General features: G+C 37.2%; 3 protein-coding genes across 4 annotated transcripts; 1 reads left to right on the forward strand and 2 right to left on the reverse strand.

Annotated features, from left to right (window-relative positions):
* Positions 1-1,225: 1,225 nt before the first annotated feature.
* Positions 1,226-19,232, forward strand: LOC129240386 (uncharacterized). The gene is made up of 3 exons (XM_054876155.1): positions 1,226-5,045; positions 8,335-9,178; positions 18,510-19,232. The coding sequence occupies exons 1-3, from the start codon at positions 1,314-1,316 to the stop codon at positions 19,091-19,093; spliced, it is 5,160 nt and encodes a 1,719-aa protein (XP_054732130.1). The 5' UTR covers positions 1,226-1,313; the 3' UTR covers positions 19,094-19,232.
* Positions 19,233-19,761: 529 nt separating this feature from the next.
* On the reverse strand, positions 19,762-21,463 carry LOC129240385 (28S ribosomal protein S31, mitochondrial). Its single transcript, XM_054876154.1, has 3 exons — positions 21,350-21,463; positions 20,799-21,287; positions 19,762-20,727 (listed from the first exon to the last, which is right to left on the reverse strand). The coding sequence occupies exons 1-3, from the start codon at positions 21,385-21,387 to the stop codon at positions 20,079-20,081; spliced, it is 1,176 nt and encodes a 391-aa protein (XP_054732129.1). The 5' UTR covers positions 21,388-21,463; the 3' UTR covers positions 19,762-20,078.
* A 2,298-nt stretch (positions 21,464-23,761) lies between these two features.
* On the reverse strand, positions 23,762-26,799 carry LOC129241360 (glutaminyl-peptide cyclotransferase). Of its 2 annotated transcripts, none has more exons than XM_054877627.1 (2): positions 26,471-26,799; positions 23,762-24,888 (listed from the first exon to the last, which is right to left on the reverse strand). In XM_054877627.1, the coding sequence occupies exons 1-2, from the start codon at positions 26,603-26,605 to the stop codon at positions 23,941-23,943; spliced, it is 1,083 nt and encodes a 360-aa protein (XP_054733602.1). In that variant the 5' UTR covers positions 26,606-26,799; the 3' UTR covers positions 23,762-23,940. The 2 variants fall into 2 exon arrangements, with proteins under 2 accessions (XP_054733602.1, XP_054733603.1); XM_054877628.1 differs by lacking the exon at positions 26,471-26,799 and adding an exon at positions 25,011-25,437.
* Positions 26,800-26,961: the final 162 nt, after the last annotated feature.

Raw genomic sequence — 26,961 nt, forward strand, 5'->3', positions numbered from 1 at the left:
TACCACCAAATAGCAAAAACAAAATACATATAAATATTGTTGTTGCTCGTCGAAAGTCACCTTCTATGAATTCGCCTTGATTGTAATAGAATCAGATAATTGTTTGCATTTGTCTGCCCGGAAATAAATTTAAAATTTGCCGGCACAATAAGACGTTGCAAATATCTACTTGGGTATATCTGGTGGTAAGATTTCGAGTTTTATGGACCCATTTTGGCCTACTGTTTGACACTAATTTCGAATATTAAGGTACCGAATAATGTTAAAAGTATAAATTGAATTGTATTTATTTATATCGTATATTTGTCGGAACTTGGGTATTAACATCCGGCCCTGTAAAGTCTGCCACAGTGAATATTACGATATATGTGTGCGTAGTATGCACTTGCGTGGTTTATTAGATGTTAGTTCGAGAAACTAACTAAATCGTGCATGTGACTTAAATATATACTCTGTAAATATGATAGAAAATATCTAAAACTACATTTTTGTCTTTAACAAATGTATAAAGATATTTTACAGTCTTGGCGTAAAATTATTTGATTGTTTTCGATGTGTCAGCTCGGAATGAATCAAGGCGAATTCATTTTTTGTTTTCTACTTTTCCATTACTTTGCTTCAAGGTGGATTTAATAAGGTGACAGCATTCACCCAGCTGAATTTTTCGCCGTAGGTATGGCTTACGTCCAAGGCGAATTTATTACAGGTGACAGCAAACACATATAAGTAAAACCCTACATGTATTTGTTGTTGCGTTTGGTGCAAGCATCATGTCAAAATCAGCAAGCAAATGTAAACATACGAACGTAAACATACCAATACATACAAACAAATCATATCATTTTGACGTAAGCCATACCTACGGCGAAAAATTCAGCTGGGTGAATGCTGTCACCTTATTAAATCCACCTTGCTTACGTCAAAATGATATGCTTTGTTTGAATGTATTGGTATGTTTACATTCGTATGTTTACATTTGCTTGCTGATTTTGACGTGATGCTTGCACCAAACGCAACAGCAAATACATGTAGGGTTTTACTTATATGTGTTTGCTGTCACCTGTAATAAATTCGCCTTGAATCAAACGTACAAAACATTGTTGTTGGTCTAGTGCTACCACTTTTAATGAATGCGCCCTGCTATACACATTGTTCAAACATTTGAAAAATTAGAAGTAAATGCGTCGCAATTTTATTGCTTTCACTGTCAGTAGAAAAGAAAATTTGCAGGAAAGAAGCTTTTTATTTTATCAATTACGTATACATATGAAAAATATCAATTATATATAATATTATAAATTCAATTGAAAAGAATGCCAACATCAAAAAAATCAGACTACTACAATCGTCCGAAGCCATCGGTCCAAGAACTCAAGTTGAACATTAATTCCTCGACTAGTTCGCGCCAACAATCATTAAAGAAATATGCAGCGTCTCCGAAACCTATAAAACGATCAATGAATACAAAATATGAAATATGTGAATCAATACAAAATCTATCCAAAGTCGAGCCCACTGAAGCCGTTGCCGATAAATGTTATGACGGTATAAAACCATTAATTACTGTACCGACTATCGAACTACGTTTGTCTGAGCCGGAGTCGTCCAGTTCAACTCCGCAGCCAAAACAACGCGGCTACGACCTTACTAGTTCCACCAACTCACATTTTAAAGGTTTGATTATAGCAGGTCCAAAGAAATTCAAACGCACTTGCTCGAGTGCATCTACGTCATCCAAGCCAAAACTCAGCTCGTCTAGCTTACAAACAACAACAGCTCCAGCGAAGGTATCGGATGAAAAGCATAAGCAGGTCACGTCACAGGAAATGATCGATTCACAACATAAGGAGTCGGGCGCCAAACGCAAGATTTTTCGCGGTCCTGAATGGAAGAAACCGTGTCAAGAAAGCGTTGTGGCCGGTGCACCAAAGCCCTTTGTCGGTACTTGCCCACTGAATTTCCAGGAGTTTGCCAAATTATCACGTGTACGACAAAAATTTTTTCTTACACAAGACCCACGAAAGAAGTATTGCTTGGTTAATCCACAGGCTTTGCGTACGAATGCATTTTCGGAAAAGCGCGAATTTAAAATATTAACAAATTCGGTTAAATATGGAGACAATCTTTGCGGCGAGACACAATCGCATTCGTCAGAGTCTTTTGTTTGCGAAGAAATCGATTTGGAGAACCCAATGCAACTAGATTTCCAGGGCCTTGACTACAAAAATACTTATCAAGCAGACGAACAGGATACACAAAACCAGAGCCTTTATCGAAGCATAGTGCGGTACATGGAGAGGCGTGGCGTCAAGCAGGAGATCGAGAAAAGTGTCGAAGCAGAGCTTCTGCATGAACGTTTGGCAGTGCCAGAATGTTTTGCGGTGCAAGATCGTACTATACAAGAGAAGGAGCCAAGCAGTGAGCCGCCGGTACCGTTTTGCAAATTATTTCGTGCAGCAGATAAGCCCTACAATCAAGAGAAAATAGCAGAAGAAAGCCGTAACCGTCATGACCGTTACAAGACACTTTATTTACGTCGCAAAAAGCTAGCTGAACAAGAGGAGAGTGCTAGAAAGCAGCAAGATAAAGTTGATGAGGAGCTCAAACCTACAATGCTCGCGAATAAACATTTCACGGAAGTTGTAAATAGTATAAATGCAGCATGTCATCCCGATATTAAAATAGAAGGTCTGTTGCGTGAACCGGAGAAGCCAAAACAATGTTTTCCACATACAATGCGCGAAACTAAGCAATTTAAAAAGAATCTGAAAACGGAGAATCGTATCAAACGTGACAAGGCGCTTGTTAAGAAGGAATATATTTTGCAAAATCTCGGTAAGCTTAAAGATTACCCCGAGGCAAAACTTGATATAAGCAGCGATACACCGAAACACAGCGTTGAAAGTGCGGAACTCAGCGAACAGTCCAGCGATGACGAGGATGCTATTGATGTGGGCAAACATGGCAGCAACTACAAACTGCGTGGCTTTCACTTTAAGTTGGGCGAGAGTCTGCGTGGCAAGCAACATCAAACCGAGAAGACCGGAGGTGCACGAAAAGAAAAGACGTGCAAGACCCGTGAACAATGGTTGGCAGAGTTGGTTCCAAAGAAGGAAGCTATAATGTTGGATATCGAGGAAGGCATACCGAAATTACGTAGTCCCGACGATCCGCTGCTTAAAATTTGTATGCCCAAATTTGAATATAAGCTACCGCAAATAAAGAGTAGTGCCGTACGTGAGTACATCGAGAAACGGCTGGGACGTCACTATGAACGTGATTTGCGTAAGAAATTTAGAATGGTACGGCCGCGTCTTGAGTACCCACTTAAGAAGTTCAATTTAATACGTTTTCTCTTCGATGACAATATCCAAGATTTGAGTAATGTTAAATTACACAAAGCAGAGAAATATGATGAAACTGATTTAATGAAAATGAATACCACACTGGAGTACATGGCGGCCAAAGAGAATATCAAAAAGAAAATGAAGGCGCAAATGAAACAGAAGCGTCTCAAATTACTCGGTATACCTTGTTACGAGGTGAAAAGGTCGAGTCTGCAAACCAAATGTGAACAATCGGATACGGATACAGATCCAGAATGGGTACCGGAACCAGAACCTGAGTTAGTTGACCAGAAAGAGGAGAATGAGCGCGCAAAATTTGTCAAAAGCATTGGACTGCCGATGCCCATGCGCGGCAATATGCCTGCTCCCAAATATCGAGAAACTACATTACGAAGACATCCCAGAAAGCCACGTGACTACTTAAAGGAACGCGTGCCTTCGGTGCTTTTCGATCAGACTGTTGCAGAAGTGCACAAACCGCATTTGCTAAAACTTAGCCCAGATGAAATATATTTCAACAATTTACGCGAAGTGAAAAAAAGTAAATATTCAAAATTGTTTGAAGCCCGACACCACCATGATCATGGAAATTATATGCAACAAAAACCAGTGGACGTACACTATCAGCCGAAACTCGTAAAAGCGAAAGTCACGAAGGGCAAAAGAAAAGAAGATCAAGTTGTTATGGAAAAATTTCGTATGGCACAACCGCCATGTAATGAATTCGTTGAAATGGATCTGTCTTTACCCAAAGCGAATACAAAAGCATTGCTTGAAAAACTGCAAAATTCGAGAAAACAGGTTACTGCCGACAAGGGTTTGGGCAGCAAGGATTTGTGCCAGCAACGCGATTTCTATTATCATAGTCGGCCGCATGAAGATCTCGAAACACTTGATTATCCGGGACACAAGGAATATTTGGATTTTTTGCATGAGGTACGCAAAGCACTCTATGAATCCAAAGTGAATGAGGATGAGGGTCAGAAGATAGCTGTTGATCGTGATGAAATAATACAAGAGATAGAAGAGGATTTGAAAAGTATTGAGACGTGCCTGACTTCGCTCAGTAGCTCGGTGTGTACGAATCTAACGAACGATAGTGGTAGCTTTTTGCTGATGGAAGGAAAAACGAAAATTCCACTCGATTATATAAGAAAATCCGTGGTGCCATTCGAAGCAATCAATCGATGTCGATTCAAGTTGGAGCCGCTCGATATGGGAGCTGAGGAAAATAATCCTTTCAAGGTGATGCCATTTGCGGGGCAGCACAAAGCGCAACTGGAGCTAAGCACAGCCAAAGACAGCTTTTTCACATTCAACACGCGTCTACAAAATGGTATGCGTTTGCGTCTCGAGGTGCCGGTCGAAGATGTGCGACAGAAACTTATTGGACGCGCACGATTTAAGTATCGTAGTGTAGTAACGACAGATATCGATGAAAACTACGTGGACGAATTGAAAAATCGACCGCCAGTGAAGATGTTCAGTTTTAAAAGCGGCATGTCATTTATTAAAGATGCATTGCGTTTGAAATTCGAGTCCATGCTCATACAAGGTCAAATAGTTCGTACGAAGATCTACGATCGCTTAAACGAGCATCATTGGGAGCGTATGTTGCGTTTGAAGACACTTTATGAGAAACTATTCACAAAGTGGGAGAAACGTGAATATGAAGCAGCCATGTCGGTGGTGCACAAGGTGAGTGAGTACATATACGGAAATTAGCGATTCAGAGGTAATTTAAAATGTTTTACAAAACGCCTCATAACTTTTAAGTATATAACAAATTTATATTGTATTATTATTATTGACGTGATAACGTCTTATAATTCGATTTAACAGGCTGCACGCACGAAAAAATGTGTCGTTACCTTGCTATTTAGTGTTACCTTGCTCTTTAGTGTTACCTTGCTATTTAGTGTTACCTTGCTCATTAGTATTACCTTGCTACTTAGTGTTACCTTGCTCTTTAGTGTTACCTTGCTATTTAGTGTTACCTTGCTCATTAGTGTTACCTTGCTATTTAGTGTTACCTTGCTCATTAGTGTTACCTTGCTATTTAGTGTTACCTTGCTCATTAGTGTTACCTTGCTATTTAGTGTTACCTTGCTCATTAGTGTTACCTTGCTATTTAGTGTTACCTTGCTCATTTGTCGTTACCTTGCTCATTGCATTGCATGAACTGCAAGCGAAAGCGCGGAACGAGCGACAAAGCAAACAAAGCAAACGAACGGCAACGTTCGACATCTTGCTCTCTCCTACTTAAGTGAGCGTATATATGTATGTATATGCGCATATGTACATATATAAATTCACGTATTTGTATTTGCATATGCCTTCTTATAGATTATTATTAATTTGATTCACTTGAAGAATTTAAAATAAAACCAAGTTTGTTAATAATACCTGTTGTTTTAATGTTATAATTATTAATTTTTTTATTATATATGAAGGAAAAAATTTATTTTAATATTTACCATATACCTTATAAGATATGTTGTCTATACTAATATTATAAAGAGGAAAACTTTGTTTGTTTGTAATGAATAGGCTCAAAACTACTGGACCGATTTTAAAAATTCTTTCACCATTCGAAAGCTACATCATCCACGAGTAACATGGATTGTATTTTATTTTGGAAATAGGGCTCGAGATATAGGTCAAAACGTGGACCCGGGTAACCTTCGGATGTGTATGTACAATATGGGTATCAAATGGAAGCTGTTGGTGAATGCTTTAGTCCAGAGTATTTTTCATGCCGCTCCGTGACTAGGGTCTCGAGATAGAGACCAAAACGTGGACCCTAGAATGTGTTTGTACAATATGGATATCAAATTGAAGCTGTTGGTGAATGCTTTAGTACAGAGTATTTTTCATGCCGCTCCGTGACTGGGGTCTCGAGATATAGAACAAAACGTGGACCCGGGTAACCTTTGGTTGTGTATGTACAATATGGGTATCAAATGAAAGTTGTTGATAAGTGCTTTAATACGGGGTAATTTTCATACCTATTGATGACTAGGGTCTGGAAATATATGCCAAAACGTGGACCCGCCGTGTCTTTGCACCGAATTAAACCAAACTTACACACATTGTTAAGTAGGTATTGAAGATGGTTTCCGTATAGTTTGGATACCTATTGGTAGATAGGGTCTCGAGATATAGGTCAAAACGTGGACCCGGGTAACCTTCGGATGTGTATGTACAATATGGGTATCAAATGGAAGCTGTTGGTGAATGCTTTAGTTCAGAGTATTTCCATCCGCTCCGTGACTAGGGTCTCGAGATAGAGACCAAAACGTGGACCCTAGAATGTGTTTTCACAATATGGATATCAAATGAAAGCTGTTGATAAGTGCTTTAATACGGGGTAATTTTCATACCTATTGATGACTAGGGTCTCGAAATATATGCCAAAACGTGGATCCGCCGTGTCTTTGAACCGAATTAAACCAAACTTACACACATTGTTAAGTAGGTATTGAAGATGGTTTCCGTATAGTTTGGGTACCTATTGGTAGATATGGTCTCGAGATATAGGTCAAAACGTGGATCCGGGTAACCTTCGGATGTGTATGTACAATATGGGTATCAAACGAAAGCTGTTGGTGAATGCTTTATGATATGTTGTGTTGTGTTGTGTTGTGTTGTGTTGTGTTGTGTTGTGTTGTGTTGTGTTGTGTTGTGTTGTGTTGTGTTGTGCTGTGTTGTGTTGTGTTGTGTTGTGTTGTGTTGTGTTGTGTTGTGTTGTGTTGTGTTGTGTTGTGTTGTGTTGTGTTGTGTTGTGTTGTGTTGTGTTGTGTTGTGTTGTGTTGTGTTGTGTTGTGTTGTGTTGTGTTGTGTTGTGTTGTGTTGTGTTGTGTTGTGTTGTGTTGTGTTGTGTTGTGTTGTGTTGTGTTGTGTTGTGTTGTGTTGTGTTGTGTTGTGTTGTGTTGTGTTGTGTTGTGTTGTGTTGTGTTGTGTTGTGTTGTGTTGTGTTGTGTTGTGTTATGTTATATTATGTTATGTTATATTATGTTATGTTAATGTTAATGTTAACTCATTCTCTATATCCATACAAAATATCTATCAAACAAATAAAATTAAAATTTTCTTTTGAAAAATGCAACCATTCAATCAGTATTTTCTTATGACGTTATCACGTTAAACTATCGTCAGTAAACCGACTTTACAGACAACCTCTTTTTTTTCTTGTGATTCGAACCAAGGATTTTGGATCGGAAGCTCACATTGCTAGTCGCTCGGCTACCGCGCCATGCTGTCGGCGCTGGCCTAAAAGTTATTTAGTTCGTCGCTACGTTTATATCAACATATAATATAACGCTTCGTAGCCAAGAGGGTCGCTTTTTTCGTTTCACTTTTTCTCAAATCACTCCCAACGATTCTAAAGAAGTTTTCACTTCAACAAAAAAAAAAAAGCCTTACGGGCATGGTTCGTCAAGCAAGTAATACATCGTTTGGCCATCGATTGTTAGAACTCCGCGCTTTAGTGATTTTACGAGATAAGACGAATTTACTTACTCACCGTCGCGATATATATCAATATCTTTACACACACAATAGGACCGTTCTGCTGGACCGTTCTTGGCCGGATATATAGTAAATCTTCGGGACGTTCCGGTAACGTAGAACCGAATGCCGATAGTAAAAAGGTCGGTGTACCCCATTGTAATTTTCAAATTTTCTAGACGCAGAAAAGACGATACAAACCAAATTCGCGAAAAAAAATCTACGAAAAACCTCGATTAGTTCTACAATCATTTTATTCTGTTCCAATTGGTTCCTAAAGCGTTTTTTTTTCGGATGTTATTTGCTTAGAGTTATAGTTGACGATCGATTAGAAAAATTATTACTAGGATCAGTTGAGATCGTATGGTTTTTAGAGGCTGCTAGTATGTTGCTATTTCATAGCTTAAACCTTCATATCTGTTTGTTTATATTTTTTCTAACAACAACATAATCTATGCGATATTATGCACTTTTTTAGGTTAAATCCTATTACGATCGGACAGATGCTTTAAGGCGTGAATTTCGAGAATTGGAACGGCAACAAATTATTTTGAATATGGACATAGTTTTCGTTGAGGGCCATTGGATACGCCGTATTATGCTACAGAACTTCCACTATCTACTTGGTGATTCGGAATGGCGTTACGAGAACGATTGGATACATCGTATCGAACAAGCAACACAGCCAAGCACTGAGTGTGATGAAGAAGAGGAAGGCGAGGAGGAAGAAGAGGCTGGAGAAAGGCGTTGTGAAAAGGTGTCAATTGAATTAGAGAACTTCGAAGAGTCCATCGCAAAACGAAGCATAGTGAATATTCGTAAGCGTGACAAAGACAACGCATGGGCAATTAAGGCTTTCTACGAGAATGTATACCTACAGAATTTGCATCCTATATTGATTGTGTTTCCCAATGCGGAGAGTTTCATGCTAGGCATAGATAATTTGAAAACTAAAACCTTTGTGCTACTACTCGAAATGCATTTCACTTTGTCCATACACTCCGAACTGCAGAGTCGGCTGGAGACTTTCCAGGAATGGTGTTTAGAGGATTTGCGTGAAAAGCAAGCGTATGTTTCGCGTAAATGTGCAAAATTGTATTTTATGTCCGACCGTGCAGCCGATATGAAGAAACGTTCATTGGAATTTTTGGTGCAGCCCATTGAGGAGTCATTCAACGACGAGACTTTTATCAAACATCGAGCAATTATTGCGGAGGTGTGGCGTGGAGTTGTGCCGGAAAACATGCGTAGCGCTAGTGGTGAAGATCTCGAGTCGTTGGAGATGGTCGCCATGATTTCAGAAGTTGTGTTCGAGCTGATATGTAAGTTTTGGTAAAAAAAAATTTGTTATTTACCGTCTTTTTCCGAAAATAAGACATCTTCCGAAAATAAGCCCTAGTTAAAATAATGTGACAAAAAGAATTCGTTAAAAATGGTATTGATTTATTAAGTATAAGTAATAATATGTTTAGTTTTCCTAATACTCGTACTTCAGAGAAATGTTTGAAACAAAATATTCCGAGAAAATTATTGTTTACCTCTTACGAAGAGCGCTTCGTTCGTTAATTCTTGGAATTTATCTTAAAAATACCACATAAGGCAGTAGTCTTCATTGAGCGACAGTGCAGGTATACAACGTTCATTCATTTCCGTCCTGTAAGTCTGATTATTCCCTCATAAGTAATTTTATTTAAAAATAATAAATAAAATAAATAATTTTGCATTAGCATTCTGTAAATGCTGGATCTCTGTATGTTTCGTAAATGGCGTACAGACTATAATTACCTGTGTCAACTGGTGGACCAAGGAAATGAGAAAAACGCAGAGTTGGATCAGGTCGGCAGCCGTTATTTTCTGAGCTGGAAGATTGTATCTGGGAATGGATTGCAGGAAGGAGAGCAATGGCTTTGGTTGTGCGCAGGGTTGATATTCAAAGATTTGCCCTTGAAACAGCAATTGAATTTGATATATCCACCATGGCACACATACAAAGAATGGCCAGTCTTTGCATCTGCGGGGCCCTCAGAACCACACCCACAGATGCACTAAATGTTATGCTTAACATTTTACCAATAGAGCAGTACGGTAAGCAAACAGCTGCAAAAGCAACTCTCAGGCTAAGAGAAATCGGCCTACTCAGAAAGTACCAAAGAGGGCACTCCTCAATTTTAGAACAATTCCCCTGCATTCCCAGCACAACGGATTTCTGTAGGACCAAGGACATCAATTTCGATAAATCCTTTGTCACAGTATTTCCTTCTAAAGAGGAATGGGATAACGGGCTCATTGTCAAGATATATGACTTAAACATCTACACAGATGGCTCAAACTCGGAGTATGCCAATCATTTCGCTTGCCTGATCATTGCAGTGTATTTCAGGCGGAAGTCACTGCCATAAAAGAGGGACTTAAAGAAATAAAAACGAGAGTATTATCCGCAAATGAAGTCTTCATTTACTCGGACAGTCAAGCAGCAATAAAAGTGCTGGAATCAAAAACACACTCGTCAAAAACAGTTATAGAATGTTTTAAACTACTAGATGACGTATCTAAGTGCTACAAGGTGCACCTTATCTGGGTACCAGGCCACAGAAACATTGCAGGAAATTGTAAGGCGGATGAACCTGCAAGAACCGGTACAACACTCGGTCTCGAACCGGATAAGTCGCTGATACCCATGCCCATAGCCACTTGTAAATTACTTATAGACAGGGAAACCATCAAAAAGGTAAATACAATCTGGCAAAACCTCACAACATGCGAACTAAGCAGACAGACATGGCCGAACTGGAACAGCGGTCGATCGAAGATCTTGCTAAGATTCAACAGAGAATATATAAGAAAAATGATAGGTGTTTTAACTGGTCATTGTTTAATAGGCAGCCACGCTAGAAGGTTAGGACTCCCTTACTTCGATTTCTGTAGAAGCTGTCTTAATACAGAAGAAGAGGAAACAGTCAGACACCTTTTATGTGAGTGTGAAAGCCTAGCTATGAGAAGGCTGCGCACTCTCGATACAGCATTTCTAACCGATGTAGCGGACATAGCCCATCTAAAACTAACGAAGCTCTGCTCGTTTATTAAAGCAACCGGATGGTTTGAAAAGGAACACGTAGAGTAAGGATAAGCTCCAGTGGTATCACAATGGACCTGCCGAAGGTCTAAGTGTGTCTTGCGACAATCACCCTACCTACCTACCTACCTACCTTGATATATCCACAGAAGAATTTAAAGCGTCGTCACACTGGTTGGACAATTTCCTTAAGCGATATGAACTGTCTCTAAGTAGATCAACAACATTGTTTAAGCTGAAAGACAATAAAGTTGTTGGGCGTGCACTTGCATCTAACCCTTTTGTTGATGGCATCTTTTTTTCGAAATACCAACTCTCCAACATGATTGCTATGGATGAGACCGTGGTATTCCTAGGCCAAGGCGCTCAAACGACAGTTCACCACAATACTTCTTCGTCAATTTACGTTCCTTCTACCGGTTACGATAGCGCATGTGTTACCTGTATTTTGGCGATTCGTCTAGATCGCAAGAAAGTATCGCCATTTTTAATCACTAAAGGTAAAAATGTCATTGAAAGTGCACCCAAAAGCCAGTACTCACCGCGCTTATGACATGAAAAACTTTCTTGTTGAGTCGAAGATTGATCAAATAATAATTCCGGCTGGAATGACTGGTTACCTCCAGACACTTGACATTGCAATAAACAAGCCATTCAATGATCATTTGCGAACGGAAATCAATAAATATATTGAAAACAGAATGGTGAGAAATCATCGAGGTAATTTTATAAAACCAGGCTTACAAGAAGTTGTGAATTGGGTAAACAATTCATGGGACAAAATAACTAATAGTGATGTTCCTAATGCACTACGAACAGGCTACTTAGACAGTATTCGTTTAACGATAGCTCTATCGCAAGGCATGAGAGATTCGGACCAATAATTCAACAGGAAATGGATTTTCAAGAAGATTTTATTTAAGACGATGTTCCAGAAGAAGATGGCATGACTGTATATGAATAAATTTAAATTTCTGTATTGTGTGTAAAATAAATCTTCTATATATATAAAAATGAAATGATGTTCGTTTGTACGCATTTTTTTGGGCCGATACGAGGCCAATTTTATTCGTTCTTTTTTCATATTATAGGGATCCACTAGGGGAAGGTTTTTAGCAAAAAAAATTTTCTTTTAAATATTTTCTTCATATAAAAAAAAGAAAAAATCAAATAATTGTACAAAACAAAACTTGCTCGATTCTTAGATTAAAGTAAGTTTCGAATCGACATTCATTTTATGTGTACAACTTTTTTTGAATTTTTCGTTATTGTATACAGAAATTTCAAATGATTCGAATGAAATTTTTTTTTTTTTTTTTTATTTCTTCCATAAAATATTACACCTGTCGTTAGACAATAAGTAATTTGATTTACAAAAAGATGGAATGAGAGTGATATTGAAGGGCCAATGCCCCCAAGCTCATTTAGAAGAAATATATACATATTATTTAAAAACAAGTGGTTAACAAACAATGACATATAGATTAGTTGACAATTGATTACAAGGATTTTGCAAGATCTGTTGGTGTTTGATGGTTAAGCCGACTTTGGGTAGATTTTTCTTTATTTGGTAGTCTTCTCATCTTAGGATTTGTATGCGTTAATAGTCTATTTATGTGTCTTCTGCTAGCGCTTTGTATTGTTTCATCAATAGTATCGATGTCAAGGTCGCGATGAATATCTGCGTTAGGTATGTACCAAGGTGCATTAGTTAAGGTCCTAAGTATTTATGAAAATAATGTTTCAATTCAATTGAGCAATGCTTTCTTTGACCAATTCTATATGGAAATGAATGCGTTTGCAAACGATGTTTTCGGCTATGAACAAATGTTGGAATCGAATGAAAAAGGAAAGAAACGCGAAATGATAAAAAAAATTCTTGGAAAATTTAAAATGAATGGTGCTTCATTGGAAAAATTCAAAGGTAATAAGAACATACACAAGGTAAAGTTAGAATTCGAATTTTTAGATTTATTTTGTTTATTTCTCATTTTTTCAGAAGTACATCACACAACAACTCATTCCAACTCTGATTTTGAAATCCTGTTGGAATTGGTGATCGATAATTTTGTCACTATAATGGTCAATGGAAATTTGCGTGTATCAGACCCTGCATATTATTTACCATATCAACTTTTTATGGAACATATGGACCAAATGAACACAAAAAAATAATTTAGTTTTGTTTTGATTTTTTGCAACATTTTGGTTTTCAGTTAATACAATAAAAACAATACTGTTTTTTCGTGAACACAAAATTCTAAATTTATTACGTTGTTTGTTTAAAATTTTTTTAGAAAAAAAGTAAATTTTTTGGTTTTGAGGAAATTTGTTTATTGTTGCTATTTGTGAAAGCGTAGATATTTGTAAGTATTTGACTATAATCCTAAAAGTTAATGGAATACCACTATGACACATAGAAAACATTTTTTCAAAGGGGTGTTTTTCGAAAATTATAAAAAAAATTGTTTTCAAAAATTTTGAAGAAATAAAGTAAAATAAAAAAATTTCGAAAGCATGAAATTTTTTCAAAACCAAATTTTCCTCAAAAAGATAAAAGAAATTTCTTCGAAGAGGTGTTTTTCTAAAATTACAAAAAAAAAAAATTTCAAAAATTTTAAACGAATAAAATAAAATAAAACTTTTTCAAGGGTATGAAATTTTTTCAAAACAAAATTTTCTGAAAACCAAACAAAATTAAAAAAAAATGGTGTTTTCAAAGCATTTCATATTCCACTATTAATAGAGAATACATTTTTTCGAGGGGGTGTTTTTCAAAGCGGAAAAAAATCTTTTTTAACAAATCAATTTAAACTTTTACAAAAGTATGAAATTTTTTCAAGAACAAAATTTTCTCAAAAACGTTAAATTAAAAAAAAATAGTTTTTTCAAAATATTTAATTTTCAGCAACTGAGAAGAAATTTGTTAGAGCGAAGTGTTTTTCAAAACTTCAAAAAACACTTTTTAACCAAAAAAAAATAAACCTTTTTTCAAAAACAACAACAACCTAACAATTTCTGCACTTTTGCACAGTCTAAAGAGGCATTGATACAGAGTGTATTTCCAAACATAGTTCAACATTACAAAAACCATGATTGACTCAGCGAAAGAGCAATTTTAGCTGGGAAAAATAAGGACGTCAATGATATAAATTCAGCTATTTTAGATCAAATACCTGGTGACATAGTTGCGTATAAGTCAATGGACACTATTACTGATCAAGATGAGGTCGTAAATTATCCAACTGAATTCTTAAACTCACTCGATTTGCCAGGCTTACCACCTCATAATTTACGATTAAAAATTGGAGCACCGATTATTATGCTGCGCAATAGTAATGTGCCCCGACTTTGCAACGGTACCAGACTCGCTGTGAAGAAGCTAATGGGTAACGTTATCGAAGCAACAATTTTGAAAGGGAAGTACAAAGGAGAAGACATTTTGATACCCTGAATTCCACTGATTCCGGCGGATTTACCATTCGATTTCAAACGTTTGCAGTTCCCTATTCGCCTTGCCTTCGCTATGAGAATTAATAAGGCGCAAGGACAGTCTCTACAAATGTGCGGTATTAATTTAGAATACCCAATTTTTTCTCATGGACAATTGTATGTAGCTTACTCACGAGTTGGCAAACCATCGTCATTATTCACGCGAAAGATGAAAAAACTAAAAACGTTGTCTACCAAAAAGTGTTACAATAAAGTTCGAATGAAATTGCATCAAAGAACTGGCTTTGTTTTGTATTAATTTTATTCTCTTTTAGCAAATCATTGAATTTATCGTCTAGCGAAGCGGGCGAGGGTACGCTAGTATTAAATAAAAATATCTAAATATACTTTTATTGTTGCCCTCCCCCGAAATAAGCCCTAGCGCGTAATTTGGACCAAAAAAAAAAGTGAGACAGTGTCTCATTTTCGGAAAAAGACGGTAGTTACAAGTCGTAGTGATCAGATATTTTTTGCGTGGTATACAGGCAGTAGGTTCTGGATTCAATTCCCACTAAGAACATTATGGGTAAAATAGTTTTTTCTAATAGCAGCCGCTTCCCAGCAGGTAATGGCAAATCTCCAAATCTATTTGCCTGCGTCAGTCCTTTATATAAATTTATATATTGGGAGGTTGAATTAGTTTTAAAGGTTTTTTTCCAAGATTTGGGGCTTTATTGTGAAAAAACGGTACAAAATATTTTATTCGAAGTATTGGCCATCGCTAGCTACAACTTTCGCCCATCTTTCGGGCAATTTCCGGATGCCGTTTCTCCAAAATTCTGGCCGCTGCTTGGCTATCCATGACTCAACCCATATTTTGGTAGCCTCGTACGAGGAGAACCGCTGGTCCGCCAAATCGAGACTCATATGCCGGAACAAATGATAGTCGGAGGGAGCTATGTCTGGACTATACGGCGGGTGGGTTAACACTTCCCAGCCAAGCGTTCCAAGGTATTTTTTGACAGGTTGAGCAACATGCGGCCGAGCGTTGTCATGTTGCAAAATAACCTTGTCGTGCCTTTTTACCGTTTCCGGCCGTTTTTCTTTCAATGCCCGGCTTAAACGCATCAATTGCAGTCGGTAACGATCCCCCGTGATTGTTTCGCCCGATTGGAGCAGCTCAAAATATACGACGCCGACCTGATCCCACCAAATGCAGAGCATGATTTTCTTGCCGTGAATATTCTGCTTGGCCGTCGACGTTGATGCGTGGCCGGGCAAACCCCATGATTTTTTGCGTTTTGGGTTATCGTAGTGGATCCATTTTTCGTCGCCAGTCACCACCCGATGCAAAAAACCCTTCCGATTTTGTCGCTCGATCAGCAATTCGCACGTAAAAAATCGCCGTTCGACGTCGCGCAGCTTCAACTCGTACGGGACCCAATGTCCTTGCTTTTGGATCATTCCCATCGCTTTTAGACGCTTGCAAACGGTTGATTTATCAACGCCCAATGATTCAGCAAGCTCTTCTTGGGTTAGGCACGAGTCCTCGTTTACCAATTCCCCCAATTCCGAGTCCTCGAACTTTTTGGGCTGGCCAAGACGCTCCTTGTCTTCGGTGTGAAAATCACCACTTTTGAATCGTCGAAACCAGTACTCACATGTTGAAATCGACGGAGTATGGTCTGGGTAGGCCTCCTGCAGCAATTCACGGGCTTGGGCTGTATTTTTTTTTTTCAAATTGAAGCAGAAAAACAAAGCTTCCCGCAAATTGCGTTTCGACGGCACGAAAGTTGACATACTCGGAGCACGAAAACACTGCGTTGTTTATACTTCCGCGAAATGACGGATACTGATAAACAAAGCCTAGGGATGAGGCTTTGTCATGAATATATATTCAGTATTGTCAACGCGATAAAGTGATAAATAGCGCCATCTGTGTGTCACCTTTAAAACTAATTCAACCTCCAATACATATATATAATTAGCTCTTACACCCTTTATTGAGTGATTGGCCGAGCTTGTCCTCCTATTTGTGGTGTTTGTCTTGATGTTGCTCCGCAAAAAGAGGGACCTACAGTTTTAAGCCGACTTCGAACGGCAAATGGTTTTTACGAAGAGCTTTCTCATGACAGAAATACACTCGGAAGTTTGCCATTGGCTGCCGGAAGGCGACCGCTAAACTTTTTCTATCATTTGATGTTTCCTGCCCAGGGACTCGAACACGTGCACTTCCGAATGATAGTCACCCACCAACCTAATCGTCTATGGCGTCAGCCTATTAGTATTTTTATTACTATCAAAGTAGGGGTGTCGGAATTTAAATTGAAATAAAACAACAAAAATTCAAATTTATTAGGCAATCTTTATTATTTTTTTATAGAACCATTCATGACATTCATTTTTTAAACATAATCCCTTTTAAATGTTGGCCGCGACTGCGCCGTAATTCGGCCATCCGTAAATACCAATTTTCAAAGACTCGCTGGAAGACTTCGATCGGTATCTCGTGAATAGAGGGTTTGATTGAAAAGTAATGAGCCTTCCCGCGCGGAGCGTCTGCCAAGCGATCAACCGAATTGGCTGGTGAGGGAAAATGATCGTTGGACCTTCCCCTTCCACTAGAAACCGGTCCCACTTCGCTGGTAACAACGGTGCAGTCAACATCGCTCCGCGCGTGAAAGCTGTTTTAAAAGTGTGTTAGGATTTTGCAGTGGCGAAAATGTAGCGATCGTTGGAGCAACGTTACTCGATCAAATTTTGTCCAGTGCCCAGGTAAAACGGTGGCACAAGTCGTTCAAGGAAGGCCGGGAGGACATCGAAGACGAACAGCGATCTGGAAGGCCTCCGACGACGCAAACAGACGAAGATGTGAACCGGGTTCGTAAATTTTTTAACATTGACCGTCGTGCTAGCCTACGTGAGATCAGTGAAGAGTTAAATTTAACTTATTACAATGTGTGGAAAATCGGGACCGGAAAACTTGAAATGCGCAAAGTGTGTGCCAAATTGGGCCCTTCATCACGATAATGCGCCGGCGCACACCGCCTTCCTCTGCACCTCTGCATTGGCCAAGATGGGGGTTCCGGTGCTTCCCCACCCTCCCTACAGCCCACACCTGTCCCCTCCGGACTTCTTCTTGTTCCCGCTCCTGAAAAGAAAGCTGAGGGGAGGCGTTTCGTCTCCAATGAGGCGATCCGAAAAATCTGTGACAGCCGAAAAATGTTTCCTGCAGTGGAAGGACCGCTACCAGCGGTGTATTGACGCTCAAGGGTCCTATTTTGAAGAACATTAGTTGTATAAGCCAAAAGGTTTAATAAAACTGCTTAAAAAAAATAAGGCTCATTACTTTTCAATTAAACCCTGTAACTTTAGTAATGTTGGCTACCAATGCCTCAGTCGAAGCTGGTTTATCCACAAAGCATTTAGACTTTACATACCCCCACAAATAAAAGACGAAATGTGTGATATGTCACGATTGTTGGCAAATCCACGGGTCCAAGGCGAGAGATAAATTGCTCACCAAAACGACGACGCAGTAAATCTATTGTTTTAGGGGCTGTATGACAAGTAGCGCCGTCTTGTTGGAACCAACTGGTGTGGAGATCACGGGCTTCAATTTCGGCATCTAAAAGTCGTTTTTCATGATGCGATAGCGTCCGCCATTCACTGTTACATTGGCTCCAGCCTTATCTTTGAAGAAATATGGGTTCCAGCCCATAGGCCGCACAAACGGTTGTTGTCGATAGATGTAATGGCTGTTCTTTAATGGCTTCAGATTGTTCTTCAGCTCAAATACGCCCATTTTGCTTATAACCATTAAGCAAAAAATGGGCCTCATCGCTGAACGCCATAAGTTGGCCTGAGCGCGCGATGAACACTTTTCAGAGAGCGTCGATTTTCGCAATACAATTGTACGATTTGTAAGCCTTGTTGAGGCGTAAGTCTTTACATGATGAAATGTTAGTGAATACTGAAAAAAAAATATATATTTGATTTGTTTGACAGTTTGACAGTAGTCACGCGTGATCTGTCAAAAACAAAAAAAACCTTATTGGAAAAAGTACTTCCAATCTGATCACCCTTTATATGAAAATTCCAACTTTATATTATATCATGTTTTATATTATATATTTTTATGCCTGTAGCTACACTCGATTACATACCAGTGGACGAGAGTCGACGCATTGAAGCTCAACTTCGTCGGCGTTATGCATATGATCGTAAAATCTCCCGGCAAGCTTATCAGGTGGAGAAACGCATTGAGAGTGAAATGAAGAAGGTTCGACACAATTTGGAACCGCCATATGTGAAACCGAAGCGTGAAGGTAAATTGACGCGCATCTTTATTAAGAAAAAGCAAAAGAAGGATGTCTTGAAGGAGCAACGCGTTTCCGAGCATACCAAATTCTTTTTCCGTGCTTTCCATGATGAGGGCGATGTAATGCAATTGCAAGATGCCCGCGATAGTATTTTTGTAATGGACACTATTCAGGAGCAAATTGTTCCTTTCTATTTCGACCATTTCCTTAAGCTGAATGGCTATACACCGAATTACAATTTTAAAACTAATATTGAATTACGTGATGGATCTGAGATTTCACGCGTTGCGTTTCCCTCATTGTTGCCAGAAGTTTTGGAACGAATGGAGAAGTGGGAAGCCGCACGAAAACGCACCATGGAGGACAATATACAACGCAATCCAAAAATGTACGTAGATGTTCAATTTTGATTGAAATGTTGGCATTCACTTGTTATACCTATATGTAAAAAAAACACAATACATATATTTTATAAAATTAAAATTTCTGAAAAATATGAAACCGTTTGCAAAAATAAACTTAGCCCTCATATAATAGTGGCCCACCTAACGTGTGTATGTAAGTCCATGATTCGAATTTTTTGTATGTTTTTGATTAAAACACACCGTATATTTCTTCCTTTGCTTGCATAACAACATAATAGACGTACATTCAAATAGTTATCTTAAGGGGTTACATCTAGTTAGAATTTTCAAAAAATCGATTTTTTTTTTATTTCATTTTTGTAATGTACATATATTTAAGTAAACACTATGAAAATTTCAAGTCGTTCCGAAGATTATTTTTGAAGTTATACGCATAAATGTAACGACGCGTCAGAGCACTTTAAATTAGCTTTTAAAACTTTAACCTTGTTTTTCTCAAAACTGTGTTTTGAAAGTCGGTGACCACGATTTCTCGGAAACGGCTAGACCGGTTAGTCTGAAATTTTTACACCGGCTTCTGAACTATATTTTCTAGTACTTAATCGAAGCTTTTTTAAAACCGATAAACATATTTTTGTTTATACACAATTTAAGGCCAAAACTATTCCAAAAAATTATTTTTTTTTTTTGAGAAGCCGCCATTTTGTCAATAAATTTTTTTTTTGCTTATTCCTTCGATTAATTACAAGAATATACAATACGTTAATCAAATCCGTTAGGTTTTTTCATTTCAGATAATCCACTTCGGAGATATAGTGGTCACCGTAAAACGTCTTTTTTTGGAGGGGTTCCTGGAAATCTGCTGTAGCAGCTATAAAAACTGTTATTCTTGCAAATAAAATTTTTTTAAATATTATTCAAAGTTACCATAATATGTGCACAAAGGCTTAAAACAATTAATTCAGAAGTTTTCTCAGGAAAATTTTTTTAAAAACCTCATTTTTCAGGGCTTCTAACTAGATGTAACCCCTTAAGCTTTCACCTTTTTCTTCTCGTCATCTACTTTCGGCTTTTTCTCTTGGCTTATCAAATCTTTAAGTATATCCTTTTTCGCTCCGAAATAGTCACGATACCAAAGAATATGTTCTTTCTTTTCCTTCGCCGTCAAATACGGATTTTTCGAAAGACCAACACACACTAGCTCCATATAATGACGAACTGGACCTTTTTCAGGACACCAGGATTCCAAATGCTGTTCAAGAAAGATGTGTTCGGAGAAGTCAACATCAACTTCATCACGCAAATCTTGCTCGTTGTCGATTGGGAAGCGCCATAATTTTCCCTGCTCCGTCCAGAGCACTAACTTTTCGAAATAATTTGCAGGTGGATGTGTTGTCAGCAATTTTAATTCGTTTTGCTGCAGGTGTGCCCAGGTTGCCAGCATGTCGGGTACGTCACGCAATTCAGATGGATTTTTAAAAATACCCAATGGCTGGGATCCAAATAAGTTCACACTACCAGTGTAAGTAGCTGCCTCACGTTGGCCCTCTTTACGCGCGCTTGGCGCTTGTTTCCGCTGTTGCTGGGTTTTGGCTGCAATAGAACGGCGGACAAATTCACCACGAGTTTGTTCTTTTGGCTGCTGGGAACGATCGATTTTCATGCCCACAATTAGTTCGCTATATAGAGTATTTCAAGTTGTTAATCAGTAAATATTATGTGGCAAAAACGTAGTAATTTTATGATTTACCTTAAACTCAAATCTGTGGCTGGTTTCTTTGGTTCATCATTACTGGTTGCATCAGTTTCCTGTACACTATGTCCTAGCAATTTAGCTAACAACTCTGATTCCATTTGCTGTTTTTGCTCACCATCGCTAGCCAAAGAAGCAACACGTTTGGCAGCAACAAAAATATCTTTTGATGCACTTTCTTGTTTCGATGCCTCCTTTCGTTTCTTATGTGCCTCTCCGGGGCGTGCTAATGTTACATTATTTTTCTTACTTGCTAACGAGTAAGTATCTTCTGTCGGCATACTGGCCAACAAGCGATTCAGGCGCGTGATGGCTGGTTCATCACTGGCATCAACATCAGATTTGTTTGGCGCAGATTTAGGCTTGTCTTCGACCTTATTTTCTGCCTTATGTTCCCCTTTTTTTAACTTCGGTTCTTTCTCATCATCCGACGAATCATAATCTTTACTATAATTGCGTGCACCGGCTACACGAGACCCGAAAACACTGTTGGTAGGTGCATATATGAAATAATTTTTTACAAAGTATAATTTTTATACACAGCTTACCGTATACTCAATGATGTAGTCCTACGCAGCAGAAGCATCGTGTTTTTAATTAATTATTATAAAAATTTACCAACTTAGATATGAATTGGTTACACCATCAATAGAATCGAAATGTCAAAAAAACATATGGAAACTGTCTAGTGCTGTAAAAAGTATACAGTTAGTGATGTCATTTTGTGTGCGCTTCTCTTGGACGAAGCATGAATGCATGCTACAATAAGCGATGTGACTTGAAGAATGTGTTAATTATTAATTGTATGTGATATAAGCTTATTAAATTATTAACTCAACTTTAGAATAATTTTGTTTGTTTACTTTCTAACCATAAGTGCAAATGCAAGTCCGACATACTCAAAAAATTTACAATTTTTACCAATACACTCAAATTTTCGAACTTTCAACAGGACTGACTAATATAAAAGTACGTTCACATATGCATTAATTACCAATAAATCCCCTAAATTAATCTACCCGTTCACATGCAAGTTTGACAATTAGCTGTCAATACTGTTTTGAAAGGTTTCTTCATAGAAATTATTTTGATGGAATATTTCGGTGTTTTTGCTTTGTTTAATTATTATTAACGATATGAAGGAAAGACAAAGAGAATAAATAGCTTATTTAATTGCGCAATCGATTGCTAATAATAAACAGTTGGAGGAGATCCGTAAGCGACATTTAGTGAGGTTGCAAAAAATTATGGCAGCAATATGCATGGGAAATTCTATATTACATTTTATAATAAGTAATAAGAGGGCAAAACGTTTACGGACACACGCTTTTTTCTGTAAAATGAGTCCCTAATTAATAATATTTAACAAAAATTTGATTAGAATTATGTCTACAAACCTGTTTCCTTTGCCGGCTGCCATTTCAGTTAGTTTCTAATATGTTATTTCTCCTTACATTCGTAATAATAATTATCGATAACACTGGGTTGTATGTAAAAAAATCTGGTATTATTTCATAATCTCAGATTTTGGGAGAGAAATTTTGTATGAGGAATCCCACTTTTTAATTACGGATTGTGAGTTAATCACGAAATAGTCAAAAAAGTCAAAGAAAATAATAATTTACTTATATGTGAACGTATTATAACATACACTTAAATATGTGAAGCCTCTACCTTGACAATTTTAAACTTGCGCGGCCATGGATTAATTATTAAAACAATTAATTAAAACTTATTGAATTAATACTTAATTAAAAGAAAAAAATATAATTTTATATAACTGTAAATAAAAAAAAAAAACTTTGTATCTCACGTGTAAATTAAGCAAAACGATGTATCCAGGAAATTAAAAAATTTAAAAAAACGTGTGGGTGTATATTGATTACGACCTAATAAAGCTCGCCCAAACTAAATACACGTATTGCACCTACACCTATTTGAGATCCGACATAATTATTATTGAGTTGGAATAAAAACCATGCCCATTTTTTATGTTTTAAGAATAAATTTTCGTTCGTTCCTCTGATGTTACAGCTATAACTCTCATTGTTTATAAGTTTCTTTGATCTCAACAAACTAAATTTTACTAATATGCGCGGGTATATGAAGTTTGGCCCAGACCAAATTTACCCTTCCTTACTTGTTTTATATATAATTGGCGCTTACACCCTATGCACTTCCGAAAGGCAGTCAAGCCCCAAGCCATTCGGCCACGAGAGCCGCCTACTGGTTTTATTTATAGTGCTCACACTCACCAACGTAAACGCACGCCCGTATCAGCTGACACGATGCAACTAATGAGAGCCTCATTTAAATGAATTCTCACCACCGTTCCGTTCCGTAGTATCGTAGATCGTTATTTCATCCGTGCTAACTGATACGGGCGTACGTGTACGTTGGTGAGTGTGTGCACCATTACTCTTTAATCAGATACATTACCTAGATATCCATAATTGAGTAAGTACCATAAATTTATTGAGCAACTTATCTGGTAGTATAATGAATTTTTCGAAACAGCTGTTTAGTGATTTTTGTAAATTGGAATGCTCATTTGTAAAGAAAAGATATTTTTGTAGATATATTTAAAATATAGAAATTATTTTTATGTTTAATTGGAATGCTCATTCGTAAATAAAAGATATTTTTGTAGATATATTTAAAATATATAAATTATTTTTATTTTTAATTAATTTTAAAAATAAATGCTTGGCATTTTGTTTTTTGCTTTTCTCTTAAACCTATCTCACATAAGTTAAATATTGTACAAAACAATGAGCTACAGCATATAAGCAATGCAAATTATTTAAGAAAGCGTTCATATTGTTTATACAGTTGTTAATCGGTCAGGTTCTGTAAACCACTTCCGAGTGAATTTTATTGACATTTTCTGGCAATCGCATTGAAATTCACTCAGAATTTTTCCGATTAAGTGTCAATGTACATATAAAAACCTTGACGTGTACATACACATGTGTATAATTATTATAGTTGTTTTCCATAAACTTTTGGATTTTAATTAGATAGATAATAGTGTTACATTTAAACGGTAAGAAAGCCTATCACATTGATTACTGGTACTAATTTTATATATTACACTGCACATTCCCGTTGCGTCGTACCGCTATCGTCTGTATATATCTCACTTATCCTTAATCGCGTTTAGCAAGTATTCCACCACAAATAAGCGGATAATGCGTAATATATTTTCCGTGGCAGTGTAATCAATTATCGACTCGTTGTCATGTATTGTGTGCCAAACGGTTGGAAATGGTATCGTTATCAGGTGCAATATGGGCACGTCGCGCTTCAAAAATGGTATATGATCGTCTTCAACAAATGACGAACGCAACGTGTTTGGTTGAAAGTAACGATTTGGATATTGGCGAGACACACCATTACTTATGTAACGATCCAACATATTAATATTTGAGAGACGTTCTTCCAATAAAACTAAACGCGAATACCAGGCTTCCGTGTTGGCAAAGAAATTATAAAAAGCGGGATCAGCCGAACCAATTAAATCTAAAAGTACCAACATATCTAAAGAGTTTATTGTTCCGTCTTCTTGCCAACGCTTAGCTAAATGCCGTGCACCATAAATTGAATCATGTGGTCCCCATTCCTTGATAGCTTCTTCACCGTCAAAGAAAATAAACATTAAGCTAAGTTTCGATTGTCGGAATGGCTCAAGTTGCGTTTGTAATACGTGTGCTATATTAAGTAGCATTGCGCATGGTACAGCAGAATCCGTTGCACCAAGAAATTCAAAGTCTTCAAAGTACTTACTGTCATAGTGACATGCAAGCACTAAGTAGCGTTCGGCATCTGGATTAAGTTTTGCAATGATATTGTGGAAATGTATTTTACCCAAAATAGGCACTGTCTCATGGAATTTATCGTACTCAACGGACCAGTTAAGCGTACGCAAACTATTTGTGATATACTTGCGCACCGCAGTGTGTCCAGGTGTGCCAACAACGCGTGGAACAAGTATATTCTTAACGGCTTCACGTAAATGCGGTACATCCGAAAGTGTGCTAAAAGCTAAGAATTTGTCCTCAGGTAGCTCTTCCACACGGTACCTGGTCTGAAAGTAAAAATAAATCATTAGTAAATTAAGATGTTATTAATAATGATAGTGCTGTTATAAACAATAAGTTATTGCAATATAATATATAAAACTAAATATTTTCCCCAATACTTTCGTACTTTATTGCGCCCAACAAGAAACTCTTCTGCATTTTTGCTTGCAAATAACGTGACAATGAGTATAAAGAGTGCGAAATATGATTTTAAGACCGACATATTGCAACTTATTATTTTCACAGCTCAGAACGCATTAAGTGGTTTTGCCAATGACACGGAAGCAAATTAACTGTTGAATTGGCAGGTATGATTTAAGTATGTGTGCTGGTGTGTTGATAAATAGTCAACAAGTGATTCTCATAGCTTTTTATTTTTTGCATTTAAACAGGTGGTTTTCTCATTGGAACTTCGTGGTTGGGAATACAATTTTTTTTATATAACCAGATGGTGTATCAGTTATTGCAGGCAAAATTACTTGCACGAACTTAAATTTACGCGTCTACATAGTAGAAACCGTAGCTAACGTACAAACAAATTAATCAACTATATTGAAGTTGTGATGGACAGAAAGCATTGAGTTTCATCAATATCGATATTTTTACTTTATACTATCGATAATGACTTGCGTTTTATTAACCAGTAGAACCAGTGAAAATTAGTATACACATATAGAACTTGGAGAATGCCTAAAGGAACACACATGTATATATACTACACGTGTATATATATATACAAATACATAATAATTATAAAATATAAATAAATATAAAATATAACTAAAGTACGGTGTTTTCAACAAACCAAATGAGCAACTTGATAAAAAATTCTGACCATCATAAAATTAACAAGCAGAAATTAAAAACTTGAGAGATAATAATGTTGCTCACACTCACCAACGTAAACGTACGCCTGTAACAGATGATGATACGCCCGATGAAACTATTTAGAGTCCTAGTAAATGAATTCTCACTACAGTTCCGTTCCGTACTATCGTAGATCGTTGTTTCATCGTGTCAGCTGATACGGGCGTACGTTTACGTTGGTGAGTGTGAGCACCATAAACGTCGAATCGTAAAAATCGGATTCGCTATTGTAAGTGTAAGTTAAAAATGTACTTCTCTGGAAAATTTCCTTTTAATTGTTTTTTTATATTTTCTGAGAATTTTTCCAAAGGCAATGTAAAAAAATCAACCTCTTTTAATAATTTACTGGATTATATTATAATAAGCTTCAACAGGTTTAATGTTTTAAAAACTTAACGGTACATATTCATTCCTTATACGAATGAAATATTTTTCCACAATTTAACTAAATATTTTGAAATATGTTTCGATACATTTGTGAAACATGTTTCGATACACCTGTGAATGCAAATTATCGATCTTGCAAACTAATGATAGGTTTAAACCAATTAACAGCTCTGACATTGCACAGTATTAGTGAAAAATGTTAAATTCCCCAACACTTTTGAGTTGTTCATCAGCTGTGCAACAATACAAAAAAAAAAACGTATTAATAATGTTTTTTTTTTCTTTGAAAGCCTGTATATTGTATGGGTTAATGATGGAAATTTGTTCACTTACCAACTCATCCAACTCAAAACATGTACCTAAGTTGTAGATTTTGGGACGCTCACACAGGCCAATAGTGTTACCCAAATTTTTAAGCCATCGGTTATAAAAGCGTAATGTTTTACCATACCAAGGAATAACCTTCATTGTGATTTTATTTCAATCGATGTGAAAGGATGTATTAATCAAACTAAGTTGTACAAATTACAAATCACATACGGAAGGAAACGCGTGGCTAACATTAAAAATCGTTTTCTAAACAAAATGTCAGATTGCGCAAACGACGGTGTTGTCAACAGAACTGATATGCATACACATGCATAGAGATGTATGTATGTGCATATTTAAGTATGTAGGTCAGAAGTTATAGCAACAATGCGCTAGAAGCAGCCGGTAAAATTTGTAGTTTTCAATCAATCAATTTTTCCTTTTAGTCAATATTGCATTTGCCGTTTATATTTACATAAATCGAAGCAACTAACTGTTCAATAATGAATTGTGAA

Source organism: Anastrepha obliqua, chromosome 3 (genome assembly GCF_027943255.1).
Source record: "Anastrepha obliqua isolate idAnaObli1 chromosome 3, idAnaObli1_1.0, whole genome shotgun sequence".
NCBI lineage: Eukaryota > Metazoa > Arthropoda > Insecta > Diptera > Tephritidae > Anastrepha > Anastrepha obliqua.